The sequence below is a fragment of the Rhea americana genome, unplaced genomic scaffold (assembly GCF_003343005.1).
Source record: "Rhea americana isolate MKP2758 unplaced genomic scaffold, rheAme1 scaffold_40, whole genome shotgun sequence".
Classification (NCBI taxonomy): Eukaryota; Metazoa; Chordata; class Aves; order Rheiformes; family Rheidae; genus Rhea; species Rhea americana.
The window spans coordinates 5,507,476-5,518,069 of record NW_028186535.1 but is presented as its reverse complement, the minus strand read 5'-3'; the positions used below and the strand labels follow the sequence as shown (position 1 = coordinate 5,518,069).

Here is a 10,594-nt window from a genome sequence, read left to right as displayed (position 1 = left end):
GGGATGGGGTGGGGAGGGGAATAGAACAAATATCTAAAGGAAAAAAAAAAAAGTTTCATACTTTCTCACCCATCTAAGAAGAGTCATGTAGGGRATCTAAACACCACATTTGTGTTGTCCTTCCCACAGGAAGCTCACTCCTTGCTGCAGGAAGGACCTCTTTTCTGGCATTTGAAATGGTGTCTTGAAAGCCCCTAACCATGCTCATGCCCTAGCAATGCTGGCACTGTGTCAGGTRTTCAGCTGAGGACAAATATCCAGCTACTTTACCAGAATCCACAGGTAATCACTGCTGTGATGCCTCAACAGGTATGAGATGGAGCAGGTAGGATGGTGGGAGTGGACAAAGGTCCAGGATTGCTCATACTAGAAGCACAATCCCATGCCCACACATGCAACATGCTGTGCAGTAACTTAGGAAAGCTCATTCCTATGCCTACTTGTGCCATATGTTATGTGACCACTCAAGGAAGCCTCATCCCATGCCCACAGGTGCCACATGCCATGCTTAGCCTACAGAGCCCTACAGCTGCAGGGAGCAGGAAGAAAATCATGGCCAGACTGGAAGCAGCTGGTAGAGTCACAAATCTCACACCCCATGCAGTGAGTTTGAGAGCTTCTCTAACAGGGCTTTTAACACAAGAAAAGTGAGATCAGGAAAATGAACATAATAGGATACACTAGAACTATCCAGTGTTACGAGCTGGGATAGTAGAATTGGCCTTGGATCATAGTAAAGCACTGCCAGACTCAAATCTGTGCACTATCTCCTCATTAGAAACATCTAATTCCCTCTGATAAAGATTGTATATGGAGTAACGTCAAAGAGAGGCAGATCTATTACAGGCCACAATCGAGACCCATGCTTTCTCTCCCCCAACTCCCTCTTATTGCCAAGTAGGCAGGAATTTGTTTTCAATTTTAAAGTAAAATCTATACAATTACTGTAATAACAAGACTTTTGATTGCTCTGCAGCTGCATATTGTAAAACTCCAAGCAACGGATTGAAACAAAAGCCAGTAATAAAGTCAACAGATTGATAGAAATGTTTTGTTTGGTTGGTTATGTCTAGTGAAATACTTCATACAAGAGAAAGACTAATTTATCATATTTCATTCCCTTTTCCCCTAAAAAATCTTGCAAGTGCTGGCGTTTCTTCCTAATAGATTAAAAAAAAGCTTCACCAGAGAGGTAATTTAGACTATAGCAACAGCAAAACAAGCATGGATCCTGTTCAATGAGAGATCAATTAAAACAAAAAGCCAGAAGCAGTCATTTTATCATGCTATAAAAAATATTTCCCAATCAGTGTTTCAATACAGTTAACAAAAATTAAAAAAACCTCTACATTACTAACAAATTTTTWAAAAAATCTTATTTCCAACAATCTTGTAAGAAAGTAGATAAGTAATTTAAAACTTCAGTTTACATAAATTGGCACAGAAATGTGTGTTTGRACAAGTGCACTGAAAACAGATACGCTTTCTTTTCTTCTGATATCTCTTGAGTTATTAAGTAACAGGAGAGCCTTCATATTCTCTGCATGACCTTGAGAGTCTGCTAGCACTAAATGGTCAATAGTCAAACCTCAGGAGAATGTTTCACCAGAAAGACAGTGACATGAGCTAATATGAAGAACAGTCAAATACTTCGCAGCCTTATTACAATAGGTTTTAATTTTCAGTTTCAATGTATTTACTCCTGGAAAGGTATAAAAGTAATATATTTATACTGGAAACCAAATGAGTGAAATTTGATGGGGTGAGATTTTTAAAAATCTATAAAATATTATTTTTTCAGAGGTAGTTTGCAAGGCAATAATGATACGTGCAAACAGAAACAACATTCCTTTGCTTGACTTTGGATATAAGTCTTAAATACCATTGATGTTGTCCCTGGACCTAGCAAAGAACACTTATGGGTAAGATGTCTTAATCAGAGTTGACAACAGCTAATTAAGTGTCAGAAGAACAATCTGATAAGTAGATCTTCATGTCTATAGGCATTTCCTGATACATCTTAACTGTCAATCTGAATGTTAAACATCTCTATCTTCATTTCATTGACTGATTTATTAGAGGAGAATGCTTTCATCTCATTTTTGACTTTGGAGTTGTTCCATAAARGAGGAGAGGAAGAGAATAGGGACATCTCTTAATTTTGAGTAATGTGTAGGGAATCCTAATTCTGGTAAGATTCTAGTATTCCTTCTGAGTTTGGTGATGCCAGTATCGTGCACCATACCTTCTGTGAAATGGTAGATGCTTAGTTTACAGGAGATCTGTTTCTTTAATAGGTGGAAGGATATCTGTGGACATGCTAGCAGGCTGCTCTCTGCTTTCAGTGCTCCTTGCTAGTCATACAGAAGACAATACCTCGCTGGAYGGATCTCTCCCTTTCTTGTCTTCACCCCTGTCGATATCAATCACATGAACACCACCAGGCTTCAGGATCAGGTCATCAGTCTCTACATGGCTCCTGTTATCATCCACCTCCATGTATTTCCCTTTGGATGGCTGAGCGGCCTTGCTGAACACATCTTTAAAACGGCGCTTAAGTTCAACATCTGGGCAATAGACATATTCATAAAGAGCACCAGCAAGAACTGCTCCAATTATTGGCCCTACCCAATACACCTGCAAAGAGAGGTGGAAAAACACAGGCATTAAGCTATAGAACAAAGAATCCCTGGTTCTCAGACAAAAAYAGATTACTGCAGACTTCATCCAGAACACTTCCAGCAAAAAATCCTGGTGTAGTTTTTTTAATCAACTCTCCTTTTTTGGGAAAGCAATCACATAGTTCCCTAGATGTCATGAATCAGGATGAATTTGCCCTCATACCAAGTCTATAGGACAGAGAAGTGTAACTACCATAGCTTTCACAGCTATTGACCTGGAGCTCAGCAATCATGTGACTTCTAAAGTCACACAATAAACTGGTCAAAAGCCAAAGACTTAAAAGAGTTCATGGCATCATTCTCATGTCATGGGTTTCTTCTGTGTTATTATATTTATCTCTGCAGGCTCTCAGTCTCTCTTCTCTTCACACATTTTTTCCTCTTCAGAAATACTCACTAGGCATCTAGAATCCAGTTATCTAATCACTGGYAGGCCCTTCTTTTCCCTAAAAAACTCCTCTCACATCAGAGTTTAGACAGTGTACCGCAACAGAGTGGCCAGGACAGAAGACACCTCTGTAGATGTGTGAGTGAGGTAAGGTTACAACTCTGATGTCTGAAGATTTTCATCCAAATATCTGGTAACCAATCTACTGGGGCAAACTGGCAAAGGAATAGTGAAGTTATATATTTAGATGGACATGCAGGCATTCTTTCTCTGCCCTACCCTCCTCTTCTGTTAATAGAAAGCATTTTTTCCCCTTTTTGGGGAGATTTAATGTATTTAAACTTTGTGCAGTAAGACAAAACACAGGCCCTTCATCATCCTTCATTGATTCAACTATAGCTATAAAATTTCTTGAGGAAAAAAATAGGCCATAAATCCTTATGGAGTCATATATGACTTGTCATATACAGCTCCATAGTCACATACAGTTGCTCTGGAATAGCTTTGCTTTTACACTACCAGAGGCAAGATGATAAAGAAATAGGCACATAATATCTTCAAGGAGAAACRGTTTCGTTGAGCTTTATGTCTTTTTCCATGAGACCTTCTCTAAATTTTGACTGCTTATTTGTCAGCTCTAGATAACATATTTATGCTGCTTGCAGGATGACACAAGAAAATAAACGCCAGTGCAGCAAACTGGTTTTCTTGCTGCATTTTCACTCAAGAGGATGATAAACTTGTAAGGAGACAAAATCTTTCAAAGCATATAAACAAACAGAACAGATGGGTCTACTTCAATGTTTAGGACTCACAATTCAAAAAGAATCCAGTAGAATCCAATAGGCAGTCAGATATCTGATTAGAGTTGAATAAACAAATACAACAGGCATTCAACTTTGCAGGGTACCTATTTATTTCAGGACAACCTGTAGTAGGCCTGTAACATTAGCAGGTGTGGAAGCCCACTAGGCTTCCGTTAATGGCATGCTAATGTCACTACTTTGAAGGAAGAGGAGAAGGCAATCTCTCCAAATGACCAGGACAACAGTTAAGCTTCTCCTACAAGTTTCTACATGATGTATTTGCTTATTGTTTACAGCTTTAGTTATAAATTTCAGACTGCCTCAGAGTATGGGTAATTAATCTTGTGAAAAACTACAGCAGTTTTTCATATGAACATACCATTCACTAATAACAGGGTAAATCTGCTTCAATAGGATAACTCCTGGGAACAAAGTTACACATGGTATCATGTTTGCAAAATTGGAGCCTTAGGGCCTGAAGACAATGCTATTTCTGTTATTAGCTGCAGTGGGAGCAAAGCAGGCTCCATATTTTAAAATTAAGAAAATCCTTATATACACTGTAGTATACAGCTTTTTCAGTACTAACTGTAACTGTCTCTAGAAGCACTTGTAGTCTCTTTAATTAGGTGAAGCTCAGCTGCAATCTTTCTCTCCTTATAAAACATAAATTGTTTTTTAAGAAGTTTAATAGTGAGATGATATAGAAAATGGCTGCATCATTCATGATCCATTTACCTAATGGCTTCCTGCACAAATACTCTCAGACTGATCCTTGCTAATCAAAGCAGGTAACATCTGACCTGGCTCGTAAAAGCCAGACTACAAACCCTTCATCTCTCATTGGTGATCGTTTGCTGAGGAAGGTTCTCTCCCTGCAACCAGATCGAGGTCCCCGCTCCCATTTTATGTCTGCCATAATTTGCTGTAGAATCAGGTAAAATGTGAAGCCAATCAAATTACTTCCATAACGTCTCACCAGCATGACTTGGGGCTTTGCAACCTGCCTCAGAGGATTTTTCTTTCTAGCAGTTTCTAGTCTCACTGGATTGCTTTTGTGTTTCAAGCTTCTTGAATGATTTACTTCCTACACTAGCTACTGCCTCCACAAAAAGACCCTCAAATAGCAAGATGCGATCTCACCATATTGTGTACAACACCAAAATCCTAAGCAAAGCTTTTGTAGTAGAAYTTGTGGCAGGTCAGCATCCGTCTTCCTCGGTGGTGGCCTCTCTGGGATATGCTAGGATAGATAACTAAAGACAAGTGAYATACGAAAAAGTCCTGCTAGATATTTGTTGCTATGGCAAAAGAAACATGAAAGCCATTACCCATTGGTTTTCCCATTTCCCCATGAYGACAGCAGGTCCAAATGATCGGGCAGGGTTCATACTGGCACCAGTGTAATTGATCTAAAGACAAGACAAAATTTTACCTATTACTAATACCTCAAAGGCAGTTACATAATTTCTGTTAGTTCCCACTGCCACAGCCACATCTAAACGCCCAGGTTTTGCATGGCTTCTAATCTCAGTAGCACGTATTGCTACTCCCTGGGGCGTTGCCACAGAAGTAACAAAACCATCACACAAACATGCAGGCAAGCTCTGAAATAAAATCCCATCCAAGGGGACACTCCCACTGCTTTTTAAAGGGCTTTGATTTGGGTGTGTAAAGTACAGTTGAAAGTTTGCAGAAGTTTCCGCCTATTTCTGAAGTAGGCATAAAAGGATAAGGATTCTATTAGTTAAACAGAAACCATTGACTTACAGCAAATAAATGTCCAATTGCAACAGAAAATCCAATTGCTAAGGCTACTGAACCAGTGACATCACTTCGTTTTGAATCACAGCTGGCAAAAATAGTAAAAACCAGCTGGAATGTAATTATCAGCTCCACCAGGAGTCCGTGGCCAGCAGAAAGATCTCCATGTACCTGAAAGAAACAACACTGGAGATGAAGCAACTGTGAGCTTGTAAATCAAAAAGCCAAATACATTTTTAAATTACACACAGTGAAAAGTAACAATCAGGTAGAGATTCATTCTTTCTTTTTTCTTTAATTTGAGAGCCATGGAAAATTACTGCTGGGCTGGCAAAAGAAGTCGCTACAGTAACATCCAACAAGAACTTCAAAGTAGACTGCAGAAGTCTATTTATTTTATTATTATTATTTATTTATTTTACACAGGGATTTGCAAATGCTGCACTTCTTCACCATTTTTTTTTCCTTGGGAGCACTGTAATTTACTATTCAATTATAAATTCATTAATTAGCCCTGACTTAATTAATTTAAATTTCAATTAAAAATTAAGCAGTGTGCAGCTCAAGTGCATTTTTAATAAGTCCTGCAACAGGGCTAACTGATGGCATTCCTTATTAGTTTAGAATAAAGCTGAAATCTAAGCCACAATCTATTTCAAAAGTGTGTCATTTTAAATTGATGTTTTTTCAATCCCCATCATAACAGCATAGAATTAATTTCATCCTCCCAGATCCAACTGAAAATGGCATTTCACACATACATTATTTAAGTGGTACACGTAAATTAACATTACCTGCTGTCATCAGATTTGGGGAAGTTCTAGAAAATGTCTATAAAAATAATGATTATACTGCATCGCATCAACACATCCTAAGGAGAGCTTAAAGCCATGTCTAGATGTTGTAAATAAACCAACAAAAGCTCCTTAAATCTCTGCTTGCGTACTCTTTATTCTGCGTGACACTGCTTACATTGTTTTAGACTCTTAAAAAATAGTCTACTTCAAGAGCAGAAGTGATTACCGTCGTGACTCCCAAGCCGCCCACCACACTGGGTGGAGTGACAAGGTAGAGGATGCCAGCCCCCACGATGGCCCCCAGGCACTGGGCGACGATGTAGAAAACAGACTTGGCAAGGCTGATCTTCCTAGTGCAGACCATCGCAAYGGTCACCGCAGGGTTAATGTGACCTCCGCTGATGTGTCCAAAACACTGCACCATGGTTGCAATGCTGAGTCCAAAGCAGAGAGAGATAAGGACCATGTCGACAGGCAGGGGCTTCTCAGATCCGCCCCAGTTGATTGTAGAGCCAAGGCTGAGGAGGACAAAAATTAGCATGGCCAAGAACTCTGCTGAGACAGCTTTCCAGAAGGGCTGAGTCCAGACTCCTTTGAACGCCACCATGATGCTCTCACAGTTGCAGAGACGTCTACACTTACTGAAAAGTGGAACAAAACTTCATCAGAAGTCACCAAGTAAGCCTTGCTGTTGGGAGGTGTTATCTGGCAGACAGTGGAGGGAAGGCAGCAGTGATGAGCGTCCTTGGACCAGGACAACAGACGTGTGCACTGTCAGAGTGGGCTGCCCTTAAACCAGTGTTTAGGAGGCTGCTTGTAGTGCAGGACAGAGGAAGTTAATCATCCCCTGTAATCAGTCTCATTTATTAGTTCCAGTTCACACAAAGCAGCCTCTATATCTTTTTTGAAGCAAGTAAGTATGAAATTAAGCATGTTATTCTATACTAGCTAAATTCTGCCCGAACTAGCATCTGTAAAACACTACTAATTCCAGTGGCCTGTTGACCACTGTGCTCACTGAATCAGTGAGCATCTATCATCTTTTTTCTCAACAAATTTGTACTTGTTAAACCAAGCATGTACAATAGTTTAGTAAAAGGCAGCATCTCAGTCAAACTCTGACAATTCTGATAACACTGCAGTTTGGGATATTGGCCTGGAGTTTATAAGAGAACGTCTACTTGTTTCAACACTCATAAACCAATACTTCGATTTATATTTATTCAGAGAACAGTTTCTTCACTGGGGACACAGGGTGAAAATTGAATTCAGCCAGGAAAATACAAGTAATCCTAAATCCTGTCTTTTGAATCAATCATGCATCAATAGGATGCTTTCTTTTGGATTAAAGGTGAAGGCTAAGCAGTGAAATGGAGCAATATTTACTGTATGTTTGTTGTACGTAGAGTTCTGTGGCAAAGAAAGAAGTATCTTGGTTTTCTACCCTGTCTGAAGAGGCTACTTATTAGTCTACACTGCCTTCCTGATGAGTTACAGTTTTGCTAGATGCTCAGATACCTATGAAACTGGGTCACCAAAGAAAAGTTATTTGGTATATTAATAAATTAGAAGAATAAGCCAAAAGGGAAGCATTTTAATGAGTTTAAGGAATACTAACAAGATTCTTCTTTAAAAATAAAACCCCCAAACCCTCAAAAAAAGAAAGAAAAAAACAAAAAGAATATTGAGCTGCTACATTTGGAGTGGAATTTCAAGTCGAAGGATGGAAGAATTTAATGCTCAGTTATCTGAGGTAACTGAGCTACAATGCATATTTAATACCACTAACATGAGAAAGAAGCATAAAAGGCATCTCTGGCCTTTTCAGGTTATTGCAAGAGGAATGGCCCATGAATTTCTTAACAGTTGCAAAGAGTTAGGGAAAGGCATTTTAATCTTGTGACTGGAACAAATAATTTGTTTCCCCTGTCTCATTCCTTATGCTAATTCACTGTGTATTTTGGATAGGTCACTTGAACTCTATGTCAGTTCTCTGGACTCTCAGATGAGAGCAAGAATTACATTATTGCCTTCAAAAGCCTGTTGTAAAATGCTTATGAAGTGATCTAAGAGACCTGAGTGAGAGCTGCTCTGCTAGAGAACAACTGTAATCAGGAGAAAAGTCAACCCTAAACTGACTTCTGATTTCAGATCAACCTCAAAACAAACCAAAAGCCATTTTTGTAAGATCTCATATTAACAGACAGTTAATGTCCAACTATCTAGACCGGACTTCTCATTCCAAATGGATCCGAATTCACCACCTTCTCCAAAGCTGAAGCTCACAGTTGCCTATAGGAGGCAGCATTTAAACCCAAAGACATAAATCTGACACAGCTACTAACCTACAGCTACCTCCTCAGGAGTAATTTAACTTAATTGTCTGAGCAAGAGCTATGTCCATACTGGGAAGAGCTCCATGTCCCGGGGCATGCCCTAATTAGACATTTTACACAGGGATAAGATACATCCTGCTGTTCACAGAGAAGCAACCTGGACATCCAGAGATGGGCTGCAGCACATGCCTCCCCTTTCCCCTGTAGCTCAGTTTGGATGCAGTCTGCTGCTCCCTGAACTTTATTTTGCACTTACTTTTGCTGAGCAAAACATAAGCCCAAGCCCAAGCCCAGGCTTCTGTAGGATGTTTCACCACACTGAGGGCTGGCCACAGGTGTTAGGAGCATGGAAGATAGAGAGGGTACAGCATCTCCTGACTTCTTTGTCCTGCTACCTCTTTGTACGTGCAGCAAATAGCAAGGTCCACAAATTAACTACATTCTTTTGTCTTGCAGAGGTAGATAGAAGTTTTTGCATCAGGTACTAAAATAATGCAGTTCACTTCCTTCAAGTTGTGAAGAATTTCAGAAGCATGCAGCATTACGTGCAAGAATGGTACAGGGAAAAAAAAACAAAAACAAAACAACAACAAAAAAAAAAAAAAAAAAAAAAAAAACAGAAAGCCATACTTTCCACTGAGCGGCTGATGGCTCTGCCTAGGAAAAGGCTAATTTTTATAGTCAGTATAAGCAGATCTTACACTGCTCATCCAGCTGAGAGTACATGCAGTCAAGTTCAGTCAGTTTTTTTTTTCAGATTTGAAAATTCAAGAAATGCTGCATGTAAACCAAACATCTATTAAGGTATAATTCAAATACAAGAAACTGTTCATCAAAATAGAATTTCTATACTGCTAATACAGCATGCTGCATGGAAAAAGAGAAAAAAAGTCAAAACAATAAACCTATATTGTATCACTTTACTTGACTAGTTAACTATCTAAATATTTGTTTTTAATGCACTTTTTTCTGAAAAAAATGACAGGTAAGCCCCAACAAACCATCTAGCTGTTATAGCAACCTTTTCTTATAAAACGCACACCTTTTCCCCCCACAGCAATCCCCCCAACACTAATTAAAGCTTTACATAAATAAAAGTGTTTGGGCAGGTTTTCACTCAAAGGCTATCAGCAACTTTGAAGTCAACACCATCTCCAAAGCCTGCTATTTTTTCAACATGAAGCTGATTTAACAGCTTGGGATAAGACCGAGAAACAGTGATGATTGTGCCAGGTCTGAAACTGAAATATGACTTTCTAGCAGCTGCAATTTGCTGTCAAAGCTACAAAACAATTTCAAAGTAGTTCCAGCTCGCTAACTCATTGTGCCCTTAGAAAAATACAAAATACAACAGAAAGGAGGGGGGGAAAGGTACTTTCATATCCTGGCCACAGATTAGTCTTACACGTGGCCACACTTGAAATTCTCTAGATTACAAGATTATACAGAAGAATGACTGACAGGATGCAAGGTGGGTTTTACAGCTTCTACTGCTACTAGAGATAAAGTAATATGAGGGTAAGGACTGTCTCTTACTCAGATTCACGCAGTATCTGTAAGAATGCAGGGCAGCAGGTTTCCTTATTATTTATATTGTTATTGCTTAAAAGCCATAACGAAAGCTTCAGTACAAAAGTTAATTCGCACTTTTAAATTCTTCCATTTCCAGCTAATATTGTTTCGACGAATAAGGCAAGCATAGCAAGCAAACTGGATGTGGGCTCACTGCCAACCCTTCCACACGACACCGTGGTTGCCGAAAAGTTCTGTGCGTGCGGCAGCTATTTACAGTGGCACCTCCGTAGCAAACTCAGATAGTCTC

At 39.4% G+C, this 10,594-nt stretch overlaps 1 protein-coding gene across 2 annotated transcripts in view; it reads right to left on the bottom strand.

Moving 5' to 3' along the window:
- Positions 1-1,425: 1,425 nt before the first annotated feature.
- The window catches only part of AQP4 (aquaporin 4), a 10,257-nt gene continuing 1,088 nt past the window's right edge, over positions 1,426-10,594 (bottom strand). The window contains exons 1-5 of one of the 2 annotated variants that reach the window (XM_085314294.1): positions 9,029-9,050; positions 6,663-7,077; positions 5,646-5,810; positions 5,207-5,287; positions 1,426-2,637 (exon numbers count right to left, since the gene is read on the bottom strand). In XM_085314294.1, the coding sequence (XP_085170420.1) occupies positions 2,359-2,637; positions 5,207-5,287; positions 5,646-5,810; positions 6,663-7,043 (906 nt within the window). In that variant the 5' untranslated portion in view covers positions 7,044-7,077; positions 9,029-9,050 and the 3' untranslated portion in view covers positions 1,426-2,358. Of the gene's footprint in view, positions 2,638-5,206; positions 5,288-5,645; positions 5,811-6,662; positions 7,078-9,028; positions 9,051-10,594 lie in introns of those variants that run through there. The other variant, XM_085314293.1, reaches the window with a different exon arrangement.